This window comes from Chanos chanos, chromosome 13 (assembly GCF_902362185.1).
Source record: "Chanos chanos chromosome 13, fChaCha1.1, whole genome shotgun sequence".
Lineage (NCBI taxonomy): Eukaryota > Metazoa > Chordata > Actinopteri > Gonorynchiformes > Chanidae > Chanos > Chanos chanos.
This window is the reverse complement of record NC_044507.1, coordinates 17,704,544-17,731,480: the sequence shown is the minus strand read 5'-3', so window position 1 is coordinate 17,731,480 and position 26,937 is coordinate 17,704,544. Positions and strand designations below refer to the sequence as shown.

The 26,937-nt window shown below is 42.6% G+C and overlaps 2 protein-coding genes across 4 annotated transcripts in view; both read right to left on the bottom strand.

Moving 5' to 3' along the window:
- Positions 1-1,910: 1,910 nt before the first annotated feature.
- prkcsh (PRKCSH beta subunit of glucosidase II) lies at positions 1,911-8,292 on the bottom strand. The gene is made up of 18 exons (XM_030789875.1): positions 8,217-8,292; positions 7,453-7,601; positions 7,153-7,269; positions 6,867-6,962; positions 6,683-6,740; positions 6,242-6,359; positions 5,932-6,061; positions 5,491-5,575; positions 5,275-5,353; positions 5,025-5,108; positions 4,550-4,717; positions 4,224-4,314; positions 4,006-4,075; positions 3,782-3,871; positions 3,581-3,655; positions 3,338-3,437; positions 3,048-3,203; positions 1,911-2,132 (listed from the first exon to the last, which is right to left on the bottom strand). Exons 2-17 carry the CDS (start codon positions 7,544-7,546, stop codon positions 3,060-3,062), a joined length of 1,599 nt encoding a protein of 532 aa, XP_030645735.1. The 5' UTR covers positions 7,547-7,601; positions 8,217-8,292; the 3' UTR covers positions 1,911-2,132; positions 3,048-3,059.
- A 4,724-nt stretch (positions 8,293-13,016) lies between these two features.
- pde4a (phosphodiesterase 4A, cAMP-specific) overlaps positions 13,017-26,937 on the bottom strand; it is a 38,170-nt gene continuing 24,249 nt past the window's right edge. Inside the window, exons 5-16 of one of the 3 annotated variants that reach the window (XM_030789873.1) lie at positions 26,140-26,189; positions 23,689-23,801; positions 17,445-17,538; positions 16,907-17,070; positions 16,650-16,748; positions 16,109-16,273; positions 15,825-15,924; positions 15,108-15,262; positions 14,841-14,963; positions 14,376-14,558; positions 13,175-13,544; positions 13,017-13,138 (exon numbers count right to left, since the gene is read on the bottom strand). In XM_030789873.1, the coding sequence (XP_030645733.1) occupies positions 13,017-13,138; positions 13,175-13,544; positions 14,376-14,558; positions 14,841-14,963; positions 15,108-15,262; positions 15,825-15,924; positions 16,109-16,273; positions 16,650-16,748; positions 16,907-17,070; positions 17,445-17,538; positions 23,689-23,801; positions 26,140-26,189 (1,738 nt within the window). Of the gene's footprint in view, positions 13,545-14,375; positions 14,559-14,840; positions 14,964-15,107; positions 15,263-15,824; positions 15,925-16,108; positions 16,274-16,649; positions 16,749-16,906; positions 17,071-17,444; positions 17,539-23,688; positions 23,802-26,139; positions 26,190-26,937 lie in introns of all 3 variants that reach the window. The other 2 variants (XM_030789874.1, XM_030789871.1) reach the window with 2 other exon arrangements.

Sequence of the window (26,937 nt, the reverse complement as noted above, 5' to 3'; positions counted from 1 at the left end):
AAACGAAAAACAGCCGTTTATGGTACGGAAAAGAGCGATTCTAAAAGACCGTGAAAGGAAAACTGTCTAATATATCATCAGTTTTAGCCCATGTCGATTTCAAAATATCATTTTTTTTCTTGTAATTTATTGATTTATTTTACATATCAGAATCACATGTTAACTTAGCGCATTTGTGTTGTTGACGTTTCCATAGAGGACACACATGGGTCAAATATTTTATTTGGTTGCTTTTACTGGGTACAATTTATTATAATTTTCTTCATTATTTAAAATTAGTTGCTGTGCTTACAGTGTATGCAGGTTTTTAGAATTAGTTAGACTTTAATTTCAATCAAAATGTGTTCAATTGTGTTTGTAAAAGTCTGTGGTAGCTTTTGTTGCAACATAAATAATTTAAACTGAAAAAAATTCAATATAGCGCCAACAAACTTGTATTATTTGGGCGACTTTAAGCTTGTAGTTTTAACTTATTGTTAACTTAAAAACTATTTATTATCATTATTATGATTATTATTATTGCCTCGTATAAAAGTATGTTTTGTGTATATTTATGGTTTATTTCATTATATTTGCAAGTTTGAAATGATTTAATTTTGCCAAAACGTGGTTACACCTTTTTTCTTTTCTTAAAAGGGAACAAATAGTTAAAAAAAAAACAGCTTTAGAATTACGATTTGGAAAAGTTCTCCATAGGCAAAGAATGCACTGCTATATTAAACGAATTGACGTGTATAAACATACATGCTGTGTGCTAGATGTTATGCCTTTACTGCCTGTGTTTTGTTTGTCTTGTTAAATGAAAACCTTTTTGATTATTTAATCTAATCACAGTCTTGTTTTTCCAGCCACTTTCAAAAACCCCAGAGTGTGTCATGGCCTAGGGCAAGACCTGGGGAGAGGGGGGTGGGGCCAGTCTAAAACCAGGTCCAGCTTCAGTCTGGACTTATGACAAGACCTGAGGCTTATTGTACTCCCAGAATGCCTTTCTTCCCGTGGCATTAGAGAGAGAGAGAAAAAAAAAGGATCCTAATTGGATAATTGTCTTTTAAGTAAACACATGAAGTCACCAACAGTCAGGGTATAACAGCTTCTCATGTCAGAATTGGTACAAAGCAGTGGAGAAAGTGCATTGTGGGAGTCACTGAGCCAGGAAAAGGGGTCAGTGGTTCCTGTATCTCAACCAACTGTATTTTGTGTCAGTTAATTTAGAAGGGACACAGAGTTACCTAGCAATGTTGTTCTTACATTTTCCAGGAATGGTGAATAAATCCAAAAAAAAAAAAAAAAAAATTAAAAAAAAAATCAAAGAAAAAAAAACAGAACAAAAACGATCAAAAGGAAAGTGCTGATGCCCACAGTGTCAGTCTATTAAGATCAAAATCTCACACTTCCAAACATGACCAAACGAACAATGACAAAGAAAAATGTAACTAAGGGGGAAAAAAAATAAATAAATAAAAATAAAAACCTTTGAGTTTAGTTTAGGATATTTATTACTGGGATTACAGCTGAAGACGCTTGAGGACTTTTTCATGGAATTGTTTAATTATTTGTACTTTACATGCCAGAAAAAAATAAAATAAAATAAAACTTACGAATATTAGTGGTGTTTTTTTTCCCTTTCTTTCTTTTCTATTAATATCGATGTGGCTTAAATCAAGCATTGTAGTAAGGGTGACTGTCAATGTCTGTTGCATTTTTTTTTTCCCCAACCAACTCTACCAGTAACATGTGAATTGTTAGCATCAGTTTGAATTGATATATTTCTAAGAGTTTTTCACTGTACAATAATCCAGTACAAAAACACTCAAACAAAAACAGAGCTGACATTCTTCTTGAAGAATGATACTATATCTATAGCATCAACTGCAAGAAATTAACCGAGAAATGACAACCAATGACTCACGTTTTTTTTCAAGTTCACTTTATTCGACACGTAAGTGGAATGTGAGGGAAAGATTTGATTCCATTTCGGTATAAAAAAAGAGAGAAAGGGACAAGAGAAGCAAACGGTCATGAAAGATTTAATCGACTGCATGCTATTTTTACTGAGAGAGGCCATCCTGACTGCTGCCGCTGCTGACGGACTGAAACCAGAGAGGAGAGGGCGTGGTCCCGCCAGAGCAAACCTGAGAAACAAAGGAGAAGAAAAGAGAGAGAGAGAGAGAGAGAGGGGATGACTCAGCCAGAGGGAAACGCACTCCTTTACTGCGGCTTTGTTACTTCCCAGCTCTGTGCCGTTAATAGCTAACGGGCTTATATGTGGCAACTGCCAATCAAAGGTCACTAAATTACTCTCCTGTCAGTCAAGCTATTCAAATTCTGCGGTATCCAGTTCAGTCGGTCACAGGTGGCCCTATCTGTTGGTTTTATTATATCCTTTTGGCCACTCTGAGTATGATGGCGTTTGGATCATTCAGAATACAAAACTATAACCTTAAGTGACCACCGTTAAGCCATAACTTAGACATATGCAAAACGGGCAGACTAAAAACAATTGTGTGTTGCTTTGAGTCTTTAAACGATGCTCATGTCATCTACACATGAATCAGCGATAGCTAGAAGAGATGGCTTTTCTCTGCTGATTCTGTACCTCTTTAAAAAGGCCATTAGCTACCTCCACCATCTGACGCTCAGCCATGATTCATGTCCACATAGTGTCATCCAGAGGTTTTATTCAGACTACATCAATCATCAGACACTATGGTTCAGCTCTACTCTCACTCTTCTCACCGTCCACTGGATTTCTGAACACGAGGATTATTAAGAACACAAATACTAACATATTTAAAATGTGGAGGTCATCATTTCAATCATCGGAACAACTCAAAAACAACTTAACACCACACAATTGGGTAAATAACATTGAGAATAATATCCACAAGCAAATAAATTTGGTGTATATATGTATTTCCTCTCGTAGACTTATTCACGATGTATAGCAGTATTATGTATCATAATGTGAGTTCATGTTACCTTACAGCGGACAATTATGGATTAAACAAAAAACTAAAACATGACGTATTCATGTAGACAGGACTCACAGGACAGGATGTCTAGAACTCGTCGTGTTGCGGCGTGTCCTCCAGACTGGGAGGTTCCTGGCACACGGCCGGAGTGGTGAACTCCATCAGGTACTCACAGCGGCTGGGCTCCGAGGTGGAAGTCACCGTAGTCTCTTTACCGCAGGTCAGCTTCACCTGAGTACATTACCAGAGCAACGTTTTAACTCAGAGAGGAGGGCACCAAAAAACCAAATACTTATCCAGAAAGTGAACAGGGGGAAAAAAACCCCCAAAACAAATATAAAAGAAAAAAAGAGAGAGGCACTTACTGTTGTTGACCTGTTGGGGCCTTGCCAGCAACCAGTGCCATGTTCATATTTCATCACAATGTATCTGTTCTCCTCTGGTCCTGACCACGTTCCCCAGGAGCTACACACAAACATCAGTTCAACAGCGGTTGTTAAAAACCCAAGGAAAAATCTGGTGAATTGTTCATCACTAACACTGTGGTATGGGTTGATGCAAGGGTAAGATGTAAGTGAATGTAGAAGTGCTGGTGATTTTCCTCTTACCCTAGGTTTGTTTCAGATCCTCCGTACTTGGGTTTCTGGGTAACCCGGTTAAAAGGACAGAGTCTGTAGATATACCTAATGACAGGGGGACGTCGATGAGTCCGGTGGAACCTCACACGCTATGACATACGCACATGTCGACAAACACCATTTCCACCTCATCTCATCGATAATCAAAGCCAGAGAAACAGTTGGACTTACTCGCTGGTGCTGAGATCATAACATTGGCTGTAGAGGTACGAGAACTCCGCGTCGGGTCCAAAGTCAAAGGAGATCTCCTTCTCCAGATTCCTGTCGACACAAACGCAAACACACAGCTGCTCACATCAGTGCACATGTAAAGTAATTAGACCGGATGGTTGTACACAAGCTAGTGACTGTGAGGGAGAGCTGACTGCAGAGACGGATGGTGCAGTGGGACCGACCTGATCTGATCCTCCACTTCACGGAGAGATCTCTCCGACTCCTCAAACTCCTCCCTGGCTTTCTGAGCAGCTGCAGACCACAGAAAACCATCAATAACTTACACGGTTTTACAATCGCAGGACATTCTCGGTCAAGAAAACAGACAAAACTGTGATGCTGTGGTGGCTTGTTCGATCTCTTTCTCTCTTCCAGGCGGTATGTGAGAGAGTGAACGCACCGTCGATAAGGCTCTGAGTTTCGCCGTCGTAAGGGGGCATGGCCTCTTCGTCCCCATCACTACTCTCCGGAGTTCGCACAGAGGAGGTCACCTGTACGGCACGCAATGACGTTACCATGACGACCCCTCCACCAATCAAAACTCTCCAAACAGACACATTTGCTTTATAGAAAGAACCAGGGATTAATGCCAGAGGATGACTGCTGTTACACTGCTAACTTATGTGTTTCTAAAACGTGTCAGATATAAGGGACGGGGGATCACGTATACACCCAGGACGGTACTGGAGAACAAAAAGACGTGCGAGCGTGGCCGCGTTTCGCAACCTTGTCGTCATCGTCTTCGTGGTACTCGTCATCCTCAACATCGTCATCGTCGTCATCCTCTCCGATGTCGTCCTCGGGGTACTGCTCCGAGTCGTTGTCTGTGATTGGCTCCTTGGCTTCTTCAGGTGGAGGGATGTGCACTTGGTCGGCAGGCTGCTCTGGCTGAGACTGTGAGAGTAAAAAAAAAAAAAAATGAAAGATTTATATGCAACAGCCGCCCCCTCCGAATGCAGCGAGAGCAAGTACACGACCTCTCTCATTCTGGAGTCAGACGACCGCAGAGCGAAAAGCACTGAACTAAAGACGCCAAACATGGTACTGACTATGCTTCTATGCTTATAAGTTCAAATGATCCAAACTGACAGACCAGAGCCAAAAAAAAAGGGAAACTATCTAATGAACAGAGAACTATTTTGCTGACTGAATTTCATCCTGACTTCGGATTAAATTAAATACATGTTTATGTGACACTGACCTCTGAAACGTATTTGTCTTTAATGCTGCTCCACACGTTCTCAAATGTCGCTGAATCCACTTTCGCACTTCCTCCAAGAACGTTCTGGTAATAAAAAAAAAAAATAAATAAAAAAAAAAAGGCAAAGCAAATCTCTCAAGTTTTGCACAATTAATTTTAAGTCCGATAGAAAAAGAGTAGGGTAAAATGGGTTTTTGGACACTGAGCTATGTGCTGAAAACATGAATAGGAGCCAAAGCGTTGAGAGTACCTGAGCTTCTGCTTCAGTTAGAGTGCCATCCGTATCTGGGTCCAACTCTGGGTGGGACTGCAGCTCAGACACAGACACACTGACGGAGAAAAAAAGAGAAGGCCCATTATTCATTGGCACAAGACAAACAATCCAGGCTGTCTCATTCAATCTCTCCCGCTCCATAGAGACACCCACACACACACACCCCCCCCCACACAGATAGACGGTACTCACAAGCCATCTGCATCATCATCCAACTCCAAAAATGCCTCTGCCATCTTGGCTCTGTCCTTCTCGGCCCGAATGACTGCCTTTTGTTCTGAAATGGAAAGAGAATAACGTTAACAAAAACCAATTTTGGAAATATTCGCGATGCCTCCACAGAGGATCAGAGATGGGACGCGAAAAAACTGGCTTTATGATCGGCTGAAATCTGCCTGCAGAGTCAACCTACATACGCATCATCTAAAATAAACTCTGTTTTTAAATGAATGGTCACAGAACTATTATTCATTGGGACGAGGCTTAGATTCTTTCATTAAAATTTCACTTTGAGATCACACGCAAAAGGCTTTAGGAGTGAATTAAACAATGAATAGGTAATGAAAAAGGCCAAAAGCAAACAAAACACCAGGATAAACAATGTTTAAAAAAAAAAAAAAAATCCGCGTTTACCCTCCCAGGCCTTCAGGTGGCGCTCTTTTGCTTCTTTCTCTGGCTGCTCTGCAGTCTCTTTCACAGTGCGCAACGCCTCCACTTTCTCTTCAAGCCCTTTCTTATTGTTCTGCAGCTCAGTCAGCTTGGCCTGCAGGAGAGACGACATATTACGTGAGCTAGATGGATTAAAAAAAAAAAAAAATCCACTGAACTTCAGCCCGCTGAAAACAAATGCCTCCCACTGGAAAACCAGTGTTCTGAGTCGGAAGTTACTGACGATTTGAGTTTAGGGGGGGGGGGGGGGTGAACTTCAAATAGTTGCTCTTACTTGTTTGTCCTGTTTTCCCTTTTTGGCTTCCTCGATGAGTTGCTGTTTGAGAAGGAAGCCCTCTTTGGTGATTTCGGCTAACTTCTGGAGACTCTCCTTCTCCTTACGCCCTAATTCCCTATAAGTTCAAAGTCATAACATAAATAACATAAATGATTTTCAGCACAGTTCAACTGAGGATACAAGGTCACCGTTAATTTCAACGGCAAGTGAACGACTGGTAACGTGTGATGCAATCCGTAACAGACTATAAGATTTTATGAGCCGTGATGTAGGCAATTCTTCACGAGCGCTGAACGTGACACATTAATCTAATGTCACAGAGGTCTCTTATGATATAGAAGTTAATATTTAACTGAATGAGTGACCGAAGACCCTTGCTATTCATTGAGAACAGTTCTCATGTTATTAAAATGAATGTTGAGAGAACGACAAGTTCACCTGCATGTGTTCTGACAGTTAGCGCCGCTGTTGTATTCATCCGTGGTGTCACAGCAGTCTGGGGCAGGAAAAATGATTCAGCAAAACATAAGGCTAAATCTCCCAGTACAGCTTTCCCAAAGAGTATAAGACCAAATATCCAGTACAACAGTCCTGAATCATAGTACGGAACAATAGTACTTACCACAGATGCCGTCATTAACACGGGAGGATGGGATAAACGTGGGGCGGAAACCGGCGTTAGTGCAATGGAAGCTTCCGTTAGGACAAGCTGCAGTGCCTGAAGACAGGGAAACAAAAACATTTAACACAGAGAGTTCTGAGCCATGACATTTCCAAAAAACAGTACATCTCGATACAATGTTAGGCCTTTAACTGTGGTTTTATATCATTTCAGGCTATGCTCATTATAACTTGCTGAGTTGAATGTATTTTATTAATTTCTTGTCTAAAATATGAGAGATTAGCACCTGGCTCATCGGAACCATCCTTGCAGTCACAGTAGTCATCATTGACCCGGTCAAAAGGAATGGTGCGCGAGCCATCCAGGCACGTGAAAGGTTTGTTCTCTTCATAAAACTGCCGCTCTGTACGAGTCCAGGGATGGAAGATAAAAGTGGTAAAAATAAACAATAAAGATAAAAGTGGTAAAAATAAAGAATCAAAACTGTTCCGAAATAAGTCCAATGAGCCGTTAATTTTGCATATACTACAGGTCGATTTGAGGAGGGAGTATCAGTTAATTACAAGAATGGAAAATGTAAACTTACTTGACAGCGGTACACCGCGAGGCCGCTGGATCTCCACAGCAGACCCAAGGCTCACTGCTACGCTTAGGACCAACAGTAGATGTGCACAGGACATGTTTCAGTTTGAATTCCAATCCCTCCAAAAACTTCAGGAATATGTTACGCGTGACCTTGAAGTATAAACCAGTGAATCAAAATCATTGAGATTCTGCCATGTTGTGATACAACATGCGATTTACAAATATGATAATACCCAAAATCAAACATTTTGCCACAATCTTACGACGTTGACCTTACACAATTTCTCCCATTCAGAGTGATTATCATTATTATCTACATTATCTAACAAAACCTTGAGGCTCTTCGGGAAGCCTTCGTTACAGCAAAACGAACAGCTACACGGGCCAAAGTTAGCCACTTTAAATATTCGAAATCTAACATTAAGTTATCGGCCTGTATTGTTGTATCATGCATTTATAAAAGCACACTGCCCAGTTACCCATGGCTGGTTTGCCACCTCACTTCTAGATTTGTTAAATAGCTAATCTCGCTAACACCGGCTATGTTGCTAACTAATAGCTACAGTGTACTTGACTGCCCGTGCACCCGAATATAGAGGATAAAAGGTGCTCAGCATTTAAAATAGAATTTAAGTCAGTACGTATAAGTCAACAGTGAACACAACGTGCACGAAAACGTGTCAAAAACGAACATTTTCATTACAGTTACTCTTGATTAAACAAACAGTTAAATGTATTAACCAGGGGTAAGCTAATCATTCATACCTTCTTCCGTAGCGCGCTCGGAGAAAGTGTGACGATTTTCAGCACACAGTGGTGTTCTAATGTAATTGGTTGGTTACATGGCGAGACAGATACGCCTGCGCATGATTTTAATATGCGGGAAAAGCGCAATAGGCAATAAAACAGGAGGTTTTTCCAAAATGGCGACCAACAGGACCAAATTTTCAAAATATAAGTATGAGAAAGCAATCTGTGTTTTGATTTTTTTTTGTTGCTCTTCATTTACCATAGCATACTCTTCTCTCTTGGGTGTGAGAGAGCATGAAAATGCAAGACCAGCACAAAATCCACCTGTGCATCTTTTACCCCCACGGCCAGTGAATTTGTCTAAAATGTTGTGTGATGTTTACAGTGTTGTTGATATAAATATGCTGAACAAATATATATATATATATATATATATATATATATATATATATATATATATATATATACACACACACACTGTGGGAGATGCATATTGTTTGGCTATGACAGACACATGAGTATTGTGAAGGTCCTGATCAGAGGCCAGTTTCCTTTCTGCTGTAATTTTGACACACATGAGTCAGCTGGGTTATTTAAACCATAAAACAGTCGCCTGACTCAAGACTGTCAGTGTGTAAAAGTTAATTTCTGGTCTATATTATACATAATACAGAGACAAATAAGAATGTGCAAATATAGTTGCTATGTTATAAAAATCATCCTTTATTTGTATTTTAAACACACTTTACAGTACCGAACAGTGAAATAAAAGAAAAATATACTGATATATATATATATATTTGCTTTATATATATATGTATATATATAGCCGTTTGCTTATTAAATGCATTTTATTCACAAAATGACACCTCAGTTCCCTCAAAGGAAAACCTTTCATAAAAATAATATAATATAAAATAACTTGGACACATTATACACATTACAGCAATGTATTTTACAAATATTACAATCATTTTCTCGTGTTTCTCATGTATATCACTTCCATAACTTGTGAACAAGTAACATAGTCATTAAAGCCCAGAGAGTTATTCTATGTGGGAGTGTAACAAAACAAGGTGACTTAAAAGTAGAAATGAAAGACATAGTTTTCTATACAATTAAGCCACACCCGTGCTCGCTCCCTAAATCACCTTATCCGTTATAAGCTGTACTTTTAGACCCATCCTCACAGAAGAGGGCACAATCGTGGAATTATTAACCACTGCAGTGTGGATTATTGGCAAAGAATAGAGTGAAAAGGGAGTAGCAAAATGGAATAAGAGTTTAGGACAAGAATGTTTGTCTAACCTCTGCCACAGTCACACAGTATTAACCACCTCTTCCAACATTTCAACACATTGTTTAATCCAGACAGGCCACCTCACAACCCACAGAAAAATAAAGTGCTGGTACAGACAAGTTTTAGAGTTTACCAATGATAATTCTATTGTCCAATACAATTCAATATACATATATAGAGAGGATGGGTGGGTTTCATTCAAAGTGGAAGGAAAAACAGGGGAAGATTAGGAAATACAGAGGGGAGAAAGAGGGAAGTGTGAAAGTGTGTATGTTGTTTTTTGATTTTTTTTTTTCTTGTTTTGTTTTTGTTTTTGTTTTTTGTTTTTTGTCATAGAACAATTTAACTACGTCTCATCACAACTAAAAGTGATAAATTGTCAGTGAAAATGATTGATTCTAAGAGATTTTAAATTTACAATCCAACATTACAATATATACAAAACAAGCAGTGATAATTCTACTATTTATATTATACTGCAGTTTGTCAATTTCCAGACCATCAACCAGAATGATACAAAAATAAAAACTGTACACAAACTGTTCAAAGAAAACACCTGTGGTATTTAGTGTGTTTCTCTTCGTTGATATTTAGAAAGAATGGCAGCAAGTAATTAATTGAATAATTTCTTTATAAGAAACAATTGCTACAGTTTCGTGTTAAAATGGCAAATAGTATATTTGTTGTTTGTAGAGCTCAAACACATAAAAAAGCCACAAAATAAAAGCAATTTTAAGGTAAGACAAATGCATATGAGGAATGTATTCAATTCTCAATCACAAACACAGCAGCCTTGGGTTAGCATTCAGCTATCTACCAATCACAGGCCAAAGTGCCGCCTGATTGATCCAATCACAAGCACTCTTACTGGGACTTGAATGGTGTTACCCAAGGTTCTGTTCCAACAGGCACAGGCTAAAAGAAGCTAAGCTACTGACCAGCAGAAACCAGCTTGTCACGTCTCATGAAGGATACTGACGTTGTTCTTCTCACAACGAAGTACCTGTGATTTCTTTGTCAAACGGAGATCAAATCAAGCTATAAAAATCTGAGATGCGAACCTCTCCACTCTCACTGATTCCCTAAATATGTTCTGCACACAGCAAAATACACAGTCCTAAGACTGACATGTTTGTTATGTAACAGAATTTGACTATACACACACAAAGACATATCCCTGTTTTGCATCATGTTTTGATTTAATGTTGTCCCAACATTAGTCTGATGCACCTGAGAAAACATACTAACACACCTCATCATTTCATTCTTCATACTTTCCCCTACCGTCCGTTTCCCTGTCTATATCTTTTTATTTATCCCTCTCTCTCTCTCTCTCTCTCTCTCTCTCTCTCTCTCTCGCTCTCTCTCGCAGTACTTGTGAGAAAAACAACTGAACTCCTAAACTTACATTTCCACTACTGTCCCACCGCTTGGTACACACACACACACACACACACCCCCACACTGCTGTATTTTATCAGACTCTGTTCACTCAAACCGACATGTCACAGTCTTAAATCAGTCCATACTGCACCACGACCAGAACAACACAGGTGCCGTAACCTCCATATGCACAGGATGGAAATGTCTATAGGCAGAGAGTGAGGCGAACGTACAAGACACACAACAAAGACTAAGAATGTTAAGCAAATCTCATTAATCTATGCAGTGACAGGAAATTACCCTGCACATTAACATTAAGGCAAAAAGCATCAAACTTAATAATGGCTAAAGTATGACTGTCCAGGTCTTTCACATCCTCCACCGTTCGTCACTAAAATTCTTTGTCCTTCTTCATCTCTCTCTTTGTGTTCTCCAATGCCTCTAACCCTGTTTAAGCTCTGTTTCTCCTCACGTAAAACTCAATTGAATAGTTCTTTTCCATTCTTTCCCATATAGGCTTGTTGAACCTGACCCGAAAGCGCTCTGTGTTTATTAGTTTTCCACCACTTGCTTTAAGTAAAACACAATGGAGTGCGTCTGTGGTGAAGACAGAGCAGAAATGCATTGTGTGAGTGGGTGAGGGTGATAGATTGGGTGTGAATTTTGCGCTGCTCTTGAGATTATTCTGTTACTTCCACATATTTGGCAGAACAATAATAAATAGAATTTAGGCAAAACATATGTCCCTAAAGCATCACATGGCTTATTTTCAAAGTGACTATCATTTTTTTTCAAACACATAAAGCAATAAGCAGACGTTTAATCTACCAGTATGTTAAAGACAGGGAAACACTCCTTATCTAGAGATCCTAAACTTTCCATCACCACAACAAAAAGCAACAAAAGGAAGACTTATAGTTGAAAACGTGTTATCACAGAGACAATGCAAATGCTACACACACGCACGCACGCACGCACACACTCGCACACACATACACACGCACACAAACATTGTGAAGAGTAATAGATCAATCTTTAACGAGAGACAATCAAAATTGAAGACAAAAGCAGACACTCCTGTCCCACGATGCATTGCTTCACGACAGCTTCGATTCTGAAGCTGGTGGTTCAGAAAGGCACGCGGCCGTCTTGCACTTGTAGCACTCCTGGTAAAGGGAAAGAGGGGGTGGAGCCTGTGGAAACAGGCCACGCAATCGCTCCCCTCGAATGACATCCTTATTCAACCACCTCCTCATCACCTCCACTGTATCTGTTTCCTCTTTTCTCTCTCTCTCTCTCTTATAGACTGCCCTCGTGGTTTCTTTCCAACAGAAATGGAAAAGAAGTCACTTAGAAGTTAATATTCATATATGTTTGTTTTTTTCTTTTTTTTTTCTGAAGAGGACAAAGTTCCTATTAAAACAATAACACGTGTTGACTAGTAACATTTGCCGATGCTGCTTTACACTCCATTTTAAAGATGGCTTTTTCCAAAGAGATAAAGATTAACTTCCAAACCATATTCTCTCCCCCCCCAAAGAAACACATACACAGACACACATTTATATGTGCGCGTATTGCGTGGTACAATAAATAGTGGCCTTGGTGGGTAAAAACAGGTGTGTGCGTGTGTGTGTGTGTGTGTGCATGTACGTGTGCGAGTGTGTTTGTGTTTGTGTGTGTGTGTGTGCGTGTGCGTGCGTGTGTGTGTTTGTGTGTGTTTGTACGCACATGCACATGCATGTGTGTGTGTGTGTGTGTACGTGCTGTAATTCCAGGGTGCTACACTGTCTTTTAATGGCCCATTAAAAACTCTTCTAATTTCCATTTATTCTCATTACCTCATAGACTCATCCGGAAGGGCTCTGGAACCCATTCCAATTCTACAGTTGCTGTGTTAATTACTTCTCGGATATCAGTATTATTTTGTTCCCTTTTTTTTTTGAAAATTAAAATCAGAAAGTCTTATTGAGTTTAAGTAGATGTAAGTCTTATTTGTTCATGGTTTGGCCATGAGTATTAGGGGGAATGTGAATGAGAGGGACAGAGGGGTAGAAGAGATTAATAAGAAGAGTACTTTTTGGGACACCCCACTGTCTGCATTTCCCAACAACACCCAGGGACGTGTGGGCTCATGTGTCATCGGCCGGCGAGGAAGACTCCTCCTCTTCCTCAGCCTCCTCCACCGGACTCCCATCAGAATGTCTCTCATCCTCCTCTACAACCACTGACTGAACCTGCAGTCTCCTCCTCCCTACTCTCCCTACCACCTCCTCCGTCACTTCCTCACCTCCTTCTTCCATTTTCTCCTCTCCTTCTTCCACTATTTCTCTTCCTCCTCCTCCTCCTCCTCCTCCCCCTTCTCCTTTTCTGTCTCTCTCCTCTGCCTCACAGCTGTTGTTCCCCACGTGGTTCTGGTTTGGTTTGTCTTCCTCTTGAGAAGTCTCTCCTTCCAGTGTCAGCTCAAACTGAAACTTGTCTATGCAGGAGTCCAGTTCGTTGTCGGTGCCGTCGGGGGGAGGAGATGGACTCTGCGGGATGGTGCTCTGGTACCAGTCACGGTTGTCTTCCAGAGTATCCAGGATTTCCTGAGCATCCGGATGTACCAGGTCCCCCCAGGTCTCCCACAATGGGTGCACAATGTAATCAATAAAACCAACCTATACCAAAGACAAAGGCATATGATATAAAGGGTGCTTGAGAACAGCAGCCTCACTCTAAGTTGTGTGTGTGTGTGTGTGTGTGTGTGTGTGCGAGTGTGAGAGGGAGAGAGACGCAGCATATGCATATGTGTGTGCATGTGTGAACATGTGTGAGAGACCATATGGGTCTGTGTATGTCCATGTGGGAGCATGAGTATATGTGCGTGTGTGTGTGTGTGTGTGTGTGTGTGTGTGTGTGTGTGAATGTGTCTGGGTTTGTGTGTGATTCATCTGACGTGTCTGTGTGTGGGCTTGGGTGTGTATGTGTGTATGCACGCACGAGCGTGTGTGGGTTCGTGTGGGTGTGTGTGTATGCGTGTCTGTGTATGTGTGTGTCTGTGTGCACAGGGGCATGTATGTGCGTGTGCCTGTGCGTGCATGCGTGTATGCGTGTGTGTGTGTGTGTGTGTGTGTGTCTGTGTGGATGTGTGTGCGTGTGTGTGTGTGTGTGTGTGTGTGTGTGTCTGTGTGGATGTGTATGCATGTGTGTGTGTGTGTGTGTCTGTGTGGATGTGTATGCGTGTGTGTGTGTGTGTGTGTGTGTGTGTGTCTGTGTATGCGTGTGTGTGTGTGTGTGTGTGTGTCTGTGTGTCTGTGTGGATGTGTATGCGTGTGTGTGTGTGTGTGTGTGGATGTGTATGCGTGTGTGTGCGTGTGTGTGTGTGTCTGTGTGGATGTGTATGCGTGTGTGTGTGTGTGTGTGTGGATGTGTATGCGTGTGTGTGTGTGTGTATGTGTGTCTGTGTGTGTGTGTGTGTGTGTGTGTGTGTGTGTGTGTGTGCTGCATACCTGACTTTTCTCCACAGATGCAGTGTGTTTGTCACACATTGGACTGATTTCCATCCCACGCTCTCTCTCTTTGTCTCCCTGTCGGAAGAACTCCTCCATAATGCGCTCAGTCCACTGTCTGTATACTGCCAGAGGCTTGGTGGGGTTACTGAGGTCAGCGCAGTGCACCATGTTTCTTAGAACCTACAAACACACACACACACACACGCACAAACACACACATACACACTCATTGTCAGTCAATACATTCAAACCCAGTTGGGTCTTAGATAACAGCTCCACAGCGGGAGTGCCGAGCTGCAGTTTTGGGGAGGGCGCTATTCCACATAGGAACTGTATTCTGTAGGAGTTTCACATCACGACTCAGCAGTATGTCATTTCGGTTTTGATGAAAGTGCTTTTACTGTTCTCTATGTAAAGCGCGTCACAGATGTGGTGCCAACGCTAGCGGTCCACACTGCTCACCTGTATTCTGTCTGTGTAATGATCCAACATCAGCACTCCGGAGCTGGTCACCTTCTTCGTCTCCACCATCGTCTTCAGGTCCGCCAACAAACTCATGTGCTTCGACATGTCGGTCGCCAACACCTAAGGAGAAAACGAAGCCGGCGGGACGGGGACGGACAAAAACGGATAAAATACCGTGAGCTCGTCTCTGAGAACACGCCCTCAAGGCGCCGCACAGGACGGGAAAGCAGGGTGGAGAGAGAGGTGTGGCTAGGGCGATCTTACCATGTCGATGACCAGCTTTCGCAGGCTCTGTCGCTGTCTCTTGCTCAGGTTCTGGAAGATGTCACAGTTCTCCTCGTGAAGCAGCTTAAAGCCCACGGCGAGGTGGTGGTTCTCCAAGACTGACTCATCGTTGTACATCAGGGCAAGCTCCGAGTCTTTGACAGAAACACAGTAGAGGTCAGGTCGGAGGTCAAGGTCGCTCGCAGAACAGCACAGTGCCAAAGTCAGACAACGGGAAAAAAGGAAAGCAGAAAAGGATCCAGTACTTTCAAATATGCTCGTGGGTGTTTTTTTTTTTCTTTCATAGCGCTTAATTTGAAGCATTAGTTTGTTCAACTTCATATTTCAAGTGAACTAAAGCAAATATTCATATTACAGAAACTTAATAAAGTTGGGTGTAATTATTTGCATTTTTAAAATGAATTCCAATAAATCATTTTTTCAGTGCCGTCAAAAAACATGCTTCAGGTTGTGGTTCTGTAATTATCTTCATTTTAATGCTATCTTTAATGCTATCTGTTTTAATGCTAGGCTTTCTATCGTCATTACTATTTTTTAACTGCATAAATGCCTGTATCATTCAGTTATTCTGGAATCTGAATGTAAATTCTATGTAGGTCATTCCTCTGGCTCTTTATTTAATACAGAGAAGACACTGAAACAGTCTTTGGCAGACAGAGGAATGCTGTAGGAGACTGTGAGGTGGTATAGACACACTGGTATTAATGAGAAACTGGTTGGACACTCCAGGATGATCCACGTCATGAATAGCCGCGGCAAACAACGCAGCCAAGATTTCCAGATCGGTGAACACAGCCTGTTCAAAAGAGAGACCGCGCCGGTCGTGAGTAAACAAAAACCAAAACAACAACAACAACAACAACAACAACAACAACACGTTCAGCATTCATGTTTATGATATTGTTCTTGTGTAATATAGGTTGTGACGATGGAAAAGTAACGTGACTCTGAATGTGAGTTAAACCGGTCAGAGAGCTTACGTCCAGAGCGGGCGTGGAGAGGAGGACGTGAGTGGACTGCGTGACGTCAGCCGCGTGGAGGCTGTTATGGTAGGCCACGTTGGCATGGTAATGATCCTCCAGCGTCATCACATACGTTATGAAGGTATCGACGGGGATCCGAAAAGTCTTCAACAGATCCCTTTCCTGGAGGATGACAAAAGCACTTACAAAGGTGCTTTACGATGGTCTTTGTAATGTTCTTAGCTACACTTAATGTTGGACTTTGTCAATTTCCATGTAACCTATGCCAAATTCAGTGCAGGACATGCCAGAGGAAAGAAAGAGATGTAGACAGGAAGGAGGAAGCAGATCCTTAACAGACCTGACACAATGGTAACATAACAATGGTGATTTTCTGTAAATTCAGTTTTCAGAACTGTATCCTTATCTGACAGGAGACAGAAGTTAATCTGGCAACACTTTTCACGCAAAGTCATGTGTGTTGTATTTTCAGGATTATCACACGAGAAGACAGCCAGTCAGAGAGAATATGAAGGGCACTTTGGAGAGTGGAGCATACCTGGAAGATGGCAAACATGATGCAACTGAGTGGTCTGTTATTGGAGTATTCAGCCACTCTGAATATATTAAGGCCCCACTTATTCAAGTCTTCCAGCTCCTGTGGAAAATTATACATGTATATTAGCAAGAAATCCATACATTGATGACATTGGTAATTTTGTATTTTTGGTGGATATGAACAGTTTCGTATGGCGCGGAGTTTTGTTTTGTGTTAATAAGTGTGTGTGACACACAGACGAGTCAAAGCAGCTATACCCTGGCCAGTGAATCCTCTTGTTCAGTTTTGACTCCAAAACGAGGCAGAGCAGAGTTGGTCAGGCTGGAGCTGTGTGTGAGCTTCTTAACACCACTGATGTGACACATGGGCTTCTCTCGCTCCCGGAGTGTAGGGGATGGAATCTCCACCTCGTTCTGCTTATCTGTGACACACACACACACACACGCACACACACATACACACACACACACGTACACACACGTACACACACACACACACACACACACACACACACACACACACACACATACACGCACACACACACATGCACACACACACACACACACACACACACACATCCTGAATCTCAAGAGCTGACTAAGAGTGCAGGAGACAGTTTTGGGTCAGTGTTTTAGGTCCTCTTAAAGCAGATGTCTTCTCTGGTGCCATTGTGATGATGAAGCTCTAGCTCCTTAATGCTGCAGACAGATGCAGTACTAAGCCACAGGCACGGTCACACACACACACACACACGCGCACACACACACACACACACACACACTCACACACACTTACCTAGGAAGGTTGTAGAGATGTATTCAGACACCTGGTTGCCCGAGCGACTCATCTCCGACAGATGAGACAGTTCCCTGTTTAACATCCTCTTGAACTGGAGGAGTAAAAGAGAGAAAAGACGAGACAGAGGTCAGTCTCTGTACACCACGCTGATAAACTAAACAAGGGGAGGAAAGGACATTATCACGAGACAGATCACAAATATTAATTAGCATGAGCAGCTCATAGTGATCACACAAGTGTTAAAACACACGTTTACCTCCATATTTTTCAGAACTATGTGAATGTTATCATGTTCTTCCAGTGTTTAGACAGAACCTGCACTAAGCACAGACCTGATCTCAGCCTCCACATCACACATCGTAAGGCTAAACACCACGGTGTCTTGACAGAACTGTAAAAACTGCTGTCATTGCTGAACAACCATTGACACTTTGTATCTCTGAAGTCTCTAGAAGAGCTTTTCACAAAGACATCCAGCGTACAAAAACCCACACAGCATTTCGATAAATCTCTGATGAGCCAGTATTAATAAACTATAACATCTTCAGGCGTGTTATTGTTCACGAGATCAAATGAAGAAAAAAAGGGCCGAATCAAAAGCTTGATCTCCTCTCTTCATTCATATCAATATCAATATCATTTTTGTGAAGGCACAGATGAAGCTGTATCTTGCAGAGCTGTATGTGTGCTCTGTACATGCTATTAAATTGCATATATAGCTTTTGGTTAACACTGTCATGACCTGATCTATAGCACTGTCCAGTCAAATCAAGATGTGACTTCGTTTGGGACTGTGGGTAAATTTCAGCCACAGCACATCACAGCTGAGCCGTCAGCTCTTTTTTTTTTTTAACTGCAAGAGTTTCCCACAAACACAAACCTAGACGTGCCTCTATCAACCAATCACAAGCTTAAATAAAGCAAGCAGAAGAAAAAGGAAACCACTAAGAGGTAGAGAGAACACGGACACACGCGTCGGCAGCGCGGGTCGGACAAGACCCCCGGTCTGTCCCACTGACTGGCCGTTCACACGTTACAATCTCCATGGCAACCGCAAGGTTTCCTTAGCAACTGCCTCCTCACAGTCAGTCCTGCAGCGTGATGGGGGAGAGAGAGAGAGAGAGAGAGAGAGAGAGAGGGAACTGGTGGGGTGACAATCTGAGAGAGCAGTCAGGTGTCTGACTCTGACCTCCGCCAAGGTCAACCTGTCCTGGATCATCCTCCCATCTTTCCGACGCTCTTTCATCTGGCTCCCTTCGTCACGAGCTCTCTCTGTTTTTTTCTGTCATCTCTTTTTCTCCATTTACCTATATAGCCATCTCTCTCTCTCTCTCTGCCTCTGTACTGGGCTCCCTATCAAATGCATGATTCCTTTGTCTCTCTCACTGTCTAGTTATTCATCTCATATTTTCCTCACATCTCAAATGCTTCACTGTCTATTTCTGTACAAACCATGATCAATCGTTAGGTTAGTCATTTTCAGGGTTTTTTTTTTTTTGACTCATCAAATAAGGAGAATGTCTCTCAGTGAATGCAATGCTAGGACTGTCAGACTGACAAACATGAAAGCACAATTGTAAGATCTATAGCAAAACACATGGATTAAAAACAGTGGAACGCTTTTTGAACGCAGTCAAGCATAAGTCGCATAGTCAAAGTCATTAAACTAACGCTGTGTGGGGTTGACATACATAGTCCAAAAACCATAACCGAGAAGCAAACACTCTGTCAAACTCCATCACATCAAATATTCAATTAAAACCTGTGACAGAAATCAAGGACAGAGTCAAGACAGAGTCAGACTCTCTAGGCCTATTTAACTATATATCAAACTCTGTTAATGAAATATGAATATGGAAATGAAATGTGTAGCTTTGTAACAGTATACACAACATGTGGCAATGTAAGGTTTTCATTACATTAATGCTGAGTCATAAAAGCACATACTAACACACAGTGTCGGGTGTTTTTTACGAGTGTATCTTCAGTGTGTCCTCTGTTAAAGAATGTGAATTTCTGAGTTTGTGAAAGACACACTGTGTATCTTCACCAAAAGCAAGAGTTACCAGAGAAACCAACATACAACATGGTCTTGTTTACTGAGAGACCTTGACTTGTAAAACTATTTATCCTTGGCCTCAACTTAAGTCAACACTCTACCTGAGTAGCCAACTGAAATCTATTTAACAGGAAGGCTTACATTTGTCTAAAAGAGGCAAATTAAAAATCATTTAAAGCAACACATACCTTGTTGTGACATTTGAAAATAGCCCAGTTAAAAAACTACCACCTGAATATAAAGAGGGTGAAATATTCTCCCTCTAAGATAGGCAGAGAAAATCTTTTCATTTTCTCTCAGAACACAGAGGGGCATGTTTTGTATCTGATGTTGAAAGATACGATCCAATACTGCACAAGAAAGAGAGAGAAAGGGAGAGAGAGAGAGAGAGAGAGAGAGAGAGAGAGAGGGAAGGGAGGAAGAGAGAGAGAAGGAGAGAGAGAGAGAAGGAAGGGAGAAAGAGAGAGAGAGAGAAAAAGAGAGAGAGGAAGGTACATGTGGACCTCGGCCTGGTTATTCCTGCTCATGCCTGTTTGAGCTACTCAACAGCCCTTCACTGCATGGCCAGCTGGAGCTGTATCAGGGCTAGCCTGGGGCAGGAAAGGTGGAGGGGGGGGGCATGTAGGGAGCAGCAGGTGTGGAAGAGAGGGAGACAGAGAGAGAGACAGAGAAAGAGAGAGAGAGAGAGAGAGAGAGAGAGAGAGGAAGAGAGGGAGAGAGGGAGAGAGGGAGAGATGGAGAGAGAGAGAGAGAGAGAGAGAGAGAGAGAGAGAGAGAGAGAGAATGCAGGACAAGCTGCATTCTCAAACAAAAACAACCAACAGCAAGGACTCTTGCACAAGCATCTTTGTCAAGCGCAACCAAAACAACTTCAGGTAAGTCTTACAGGGGCAGCCATCTTATTGGTTGATCAGAGAGACAGTCTGATCAGGGGAATGAGCCTGGAGCTCATGTTTAAAACAGTCAACACTGACACTGAAACCTAAAGACAGTACATCACTAAAAAGAAATGCCATTTCATGCCTCATATATACCTCTCCATGAGAAAATTAGGGACAACAATGAGGAATATGCAAATGTATACCTTGTCCTTCAAACTCCCACTTTTGTATCCATCCTAAACCTGAGGTGTCTGCAGTAACCCTCTGTGGGAGCACTTTTCAGCCCTCCAGTCTTTCCCTGTCCTATCATCTGATTGTCTTTCAACAAACTGACCATCCCTCTTCAGATCAAACAGACCTTGTTCTGAACCATAAGAAAAGTTCTGGATATGTTCTCCACCTAAGTGAAACCCCAAATCTACTTCTCTGTGTCTCCCAGCCCTACCTGGTCCCACCAGCCGATGAGCCAGGGTTTGGAACAGGTCTCACAGAACAGATCCACTAAAGGGGTCCTGCGTTCAGCCGCCTGGCCTCCTCCCTCAAGCACCCCATCCGCGGCCGCTCCCAGGTCCAGCTCTGCCCCTCCCCTCCCCTGCAGAGAGCTGTAGCTGGAGGAGTGGGACAGCCGGTAGCCGCCTGGCACGGGCGACGGGCACTGCGAGGGCGCTGGCTCAATGGCCTCCACCACGCCCATGCTGAGAGAGACGGGCGGAGCGGGCCGCTGACACAGGCAGGAGGCGCGGCGATAGTGGAGGGGACGCGGAGCACTGCGGGTGCCCCAGCGGCATGTGGGTGTAGTCAGGGTGTATGCAGAGAGGCCGCAGCCGGCCAGACCCGGGCAATCCAGAGTGACGGCTTGCCCGACGGAGAGGTGCAGAGCAGAGCAAGAGTCCAGGGGGCTGGAGCGCTCTCTCTCTCTCTCTCTCTCTCTCTCTCTGTTTTTCTCTCAGTGTCTACATACAGAAGCCAGTCCCCGGTCCAGGCCCTCCGGAAAAACAAACAAACCACGAAGCGGGCTCCACGGCGATGTACGGACGAGGGTCCCCCGAAAACGGCCCACCAGGAGCCCCCCGGTTCCAAGAGCCGAAGGGACTACATCTCATCTGAGCGAGTGAACGGAGCTGACCCAAATCGAACAGGAGGGGGAGAGAGAGAGAGAGGGAGAGGACAAAGATGGAGAGCGAGAGGACAGGGAAAAGAGAGGGACCGTCTGAAGGGCACAGAGAGGAGGCAACACAGGAGAGGACAGAAAAGGCGTGGAGGGAAAAAAAAAAATAGATTAAAAAAAAAGAAAAACCCCTCCGTGATGCGGACAGATGAAAGGTAAAAGAAGGAGGCGGAGGAGAGATCGGGATGAGACTGAGTACGTCAAAAGACAGAACGGAACGGAGCGGAACAGAATGTCACAGAGACAGACAGGAGGTGACAGGAGCCAGGGACGCAAGAGGCAAAAAAAAAAAAAAAAAAAAAAAAAGAAAATAGACAGCAATGGAGAGAGAGAGATGGAAGAGAGGAGAAATAGAGTGCGGGGCCTTTGGCAGACAGTCAGACTACAGAATCCTGGCCGAGCTTTGGTCTGGAAAAACAGCCTCTTTCTCCCTCTCTCTCTCTCTCTCTCCCTCTCTCTCCCTCTCTCTCTCCCTCTCTCTCTCTCACTCTCTCTCTCTCTCTCTCTCCTTCACTCTCTCTCTGCGTCGCCTGCACCTCCCCCACCGCACCGATCCAGAAACCAGGCCCAGTGTTCCCAGTATATCAGCAATCCCAGTACAGAACAGAATCCAGGTTCTCAGTCAGTCCATCGCTGTTCCGTTCAGCATCTCCGTTGTTTAATCCTTGCTCCACAGAGCTGTCCTCCACACACTGCCGACTGCCTGCCTCTTGCTCTGTCTCTCTGGATGCTGTAGACAGCTCGCGAAAGCTAATCAGACACTGTGGCAGCGAGCGCGTGCCTGTGTCTGTGTGTGAGTGTGTGCCTGCCTGTGTGTGTGTGTGTGTGTGTGTGTGTGAGTATGTGTTTGTGTGTGTGTGGAGTGCGCGTACCCTGAGTGCGCATGTGCTGCAGACAGCATGGAAGTGTGTAGAAAAATGTGTCTGTTTGTATGTGAATGTGTGTGTTTACAGGTGAAATTAAACAGAAGTAGAGACAGAAAGAAGCAGAAGGGCTTGCGCATTCCATGTATTTGTGCACAAATGACTGTGTGTGAGTTAGTGTGTTTGTGTTTGTGTGTGTGTGTGTGTGTGTGTGTGTGTCTGTGTGTGTGCACGCGCATCTATATGCGTGTTGCTTGCTTCCTTTTCAAATATACCAACATTCAGCCTCGTTGTGTCATGTACCGGTTTTTCTACATGTGAATGAACACACACATCATTTTTTTTTTTGTTGTTTTGTTCTCTCGTCCTCTTAATATCACACATAAGCTCCTAATAATTTGTATACTCAAACACACTTCAGCCCTAATTCACACAGAATAGGAAAAATACCAGCATGATATAAACATATTTAGAATCTTAACCTTCATGGAGACAAAAACAAGAAAACGACGCTGTCTCTTTAAGGATGGAAGCTATAGAGCAGAGCAGCCTATTTTTCATTGGACAATATGGCTTGTGGTCAGAGTAGAGAACCAATGGTAATGAAGGAAGGGTAGACTGTACTGCAGTGCGATAGCAACCAGGGTTACAGCAGAGACATCAGCATCAGGACCCAAATGCCCCCCCCCCCCAACCCTGTCCTCTCCACCCACAGCACCTCACCCTCCCCATCCTCTCTTCCCCTCTCTCTCTCTCTCTCTCTCTCTCTCTCTCTCTCTCTCTCTCTCTCCTTCTCTTCTTAAACTAGAGCAGTTCATCAGGCAAGTCACACAGGCACACAAACACATACACAGACAAAAACGATTAAGAATACACAGAAGGGCACAGATTCATTAAAAAGAACCCTCTTAGGTTGTTTTCTTACAAAGATAGACACACACACACACACACACTCATAGATAGATACAGACAAACAGAAAACTGAAGTCTGTTTCATATCAGCCGAACAGGTAATGAGGAGCCGTAATAAGCAGAATAACAGCCTCTTTTTTCAACACTGCCACAAAACTCAAGAAACTCCACCCAGACTTGTTATGCACCATTGACCCCAAGGTGTTATCATGTTGGTTCACAGGGCACTCAATGTGTAGTCACATCTCAATTATAATGTCATTGCACCTGAAAGACTGTGATTGGTACCCCATGGGACATACGTGTGTGTGTGTGTGTGTGTGTGTGTGTTAGCAGGTATAACTGAATAATCTGGTACCTTGTTGGAGGCCATCTCACTGACAGAGCGATGGGTTTGAATGGTCTCCAGTTGATCCAGACACCAGTCCAGTTCCTCCAGTGTTTCCCTGGCCAGCTGTTGATATGTCTCCTCTACATACAGAAGAGATTCAAAGGTGATTAGGAATACTGCCACCTAAAAGAGCCCTACTGTTTTTCACATCAAATGTAACAATGCCTTTCTAATACACCATTCAATTAATGTAGACTACACTTAATTACATATATTTTCGTTTTCATACCTTTTCCATTTTAATGCAGTTCTCAGTTTTGAGCTTAAAGTGGAAAACTGCCACAGACACTGAGAAAATTATTGCCACAATCTTCCCTTTCAGATTTTTATTTTTGTTAAACAGTTCTAAACAGAGTGCTTTTGTTCTGCCTTTTACGGCTTAATCACCTTTAGAAAGTACAGGTCCAAATCTACAATAACAATAAATGGTTTAAGAGTGGGTAAGTGTGGCTTTTTCAACACTGTGGACCTGTGCTTTATCGCAGTCTGTGGTCTTGTCATTTCCTGTCAGGAGTGAAGAAATGACACTGTGATGATTTGATGGAATGGCTTTAGGACATTAATGTTTAATAAACTTCACATGGAAAGATCAAAGACCTCATGAATAATGGAGTGTTTCTCACAAGAATGAATAATCAAGATCTCTTCAACTAGAGCAGAAAAAAGTACATGAAGTAGCACGAAGTAGTGCTAACCTTGTAAGCACACACATACGTAAGCACACACGTGTATGACTAGTCAGCGAAGGACAAAAGGAGGGAAGTCCGTCATCTAAAGCAGGTCATTTTGAGTCAGTATGTCTGCAGTCGTGCAGGTAAATAAACACACACACACACACACACACACAGCTTCACCCTTATTTATTTTACCAAGAAAGGTTTACTGAGGTACTTAGAATCTCAGGGTGTGTATGTGGTGTGTGTGTGTGTGTGTGTGTGTGTGTGTGTGTGTGTGAGAGAGAGAGAGAGAGAGAGAGAGTGAGAGAGAGTGAGAGAGTGAGAGAGTGAGAGAGGGAGAGAGAGAGAGAGAGAGAGAGAGAGAGAGAGAGAGAGAGAGAGAGAGAGAGAGGACTGAGCGTGAATTGGAGTCGGAGAGTTGTGTTGCTGTGACCATGCAGTGCATCTTTTTTAAATTTACAGCTCATAATGAATGACTAAGAAAGGAAATATCGACATAGGGAACCGCAAACATCCACTGAAATATAGTTGCTTTGAACCACACAGTCAGCAGTGGCATAATCCATAACCTCAGTGTTATAGTTATAGTTATGATTCAGTTGTAAATATATTACTTTTTTGGGGTATACTGTATATGATTAAAGTCAATAGCAATGGGAGTAAATGCAGTAAGCACATAAAGAAAACCCTCTTAGCAATTTATGTGAACATGTTCAGGCACAAAGGAGTGTGTGGTATGGATAACATATCGATGTAATTCTTATTTAGTTTAGTGTAAAAACTGTGAGTCAGTGATGTTTAACAGTAAACTGAAAACCCCAGTAGATGGAGCTGGAATTAGAGATGAGACAGTTTAGCCACATCTCTGGTTTTGATTTTGTCAGGCACCTCCAGTGAAGTCATAGTTGCACCCACAGACCACTGGGTTTACTGTAGCATGCCTGGGATGGAAGTTTCAGTTTCAGTGGTGCTGACCTTTCCTACAGTTCCAAAGAGTTGAGAGTGAAACTGTTAGCATACTGTATTTTTATGGAATTCTGAAGCCACTGAAAGAACAAGTAAGACTGCCTAAACTGTCTTCAACAATTTCTTCCTCGCCTTGGCCAGACAGCTAGCAAACTGAGAGTAAATACATCCTTTTTTCATTTGACATTGCTGTGATTTAGGCATTGTGGAACTCCCCGTGTACACGACAGCAACAACAACAAGGTTTATTTAGAGCCTGTTTAAAGTCTCAAAGGGCTTTACATGCCCACAACAAACAAAACAGGACAGGACCCATTTGGTTAAAGGGAACAAAAAAGCCGTACGTTAGAGCGGTTAATGAAACCTGAGACAAATAAGAGAGAGGTTATACAGCCCCTGGAAAAAGCGACTCTTTATGGAGCTAAGCCTACGTAGTGTCAGTGTGTGGAGGGTCCTCTGAGTAAATTATTAATAACGTCGAGTCCCATAACCTCACGCAGGCCCCGTGGTTTTTTTTTTTTTTGTCGAACGAACCGAGAGCTGGGATTTTGTTTGCGAGAGATTTCAGGGAAGATTTCAGTTCGCTAAAGCTGGTCACGTACAAGTTTCAAAGAAGCAATTAGTTCCACTGATTCTGATTATTCTCTTATACCAGATAACTGGCAAGAGTGCTTACAACAGGAAGTGTGCGAGTAAATGTGTGAGACGATGTGTGGGAGAGTGCTGGTGTGGGAGAGTGCCCGCAAGTGACTTTGTCTCATTACAGTAAACATACCAGAGAGCGTTGCTGGGGGAACGGTGGGTTGGCTTGTCATCGGCGACCTCCTGTGGACAAAAAGATAATTACATTAACAGGAGTCGATTTTTTCTTTTTAGTCTGCCTCCTACTGGTCACCTGTAGTCACTACAGCTTAGCTGGCGGATGAGGGGGAGGGAATTGCTCTGTTTCATTTGTATGAGAATGAGAAAAGAGCAGCTCTAAAAAAAAAAAAGGGAAAAAAACAAAAAAAAGAGAAAGAAATCAAAGGCTGACTCATAGAGGAGATTCACACCTCTTCTGCATCTCATATGAAATGCATGTCTCATTAGGTCTCTGTCCTTGGCACTACCTGTCATAGACTGAGTCAGATAAATCTACTGTGCATTTGCTGCAGTGAGGAGGATGCAGTACTGCACTGGTCCCAGTTCAGATACAAAGACAACCAGTTTCAAGCTCAGACTGGCCACATAGCAGGTAGACTCAAAGTCCTTTCATTTGGATACAGTGCAGTAAAGTCTTTAGGAGTAAAATTACATTTGAGTGTATTACAGGAGGAACAGACAGCTCAAGGTGAAATATGTATTTGTTTAGTTTAAACTGGAAGGTCCATGATGTTCTGTTCCCATAAGCTAAGGCATGGGACTGTGTTAAAGATAATATAACGGATCATGTGACCTATGAAACGCCATACAGGTCAAGAGAACCACTCATCAGGTTTGTAAATGTTTAAACTTCTTTGGTTACATTATCCAATATGTCAAAACCAATGTTTCGTAAAAATAAAAACAAAATCAAGGAGGAATGTAATCTTTG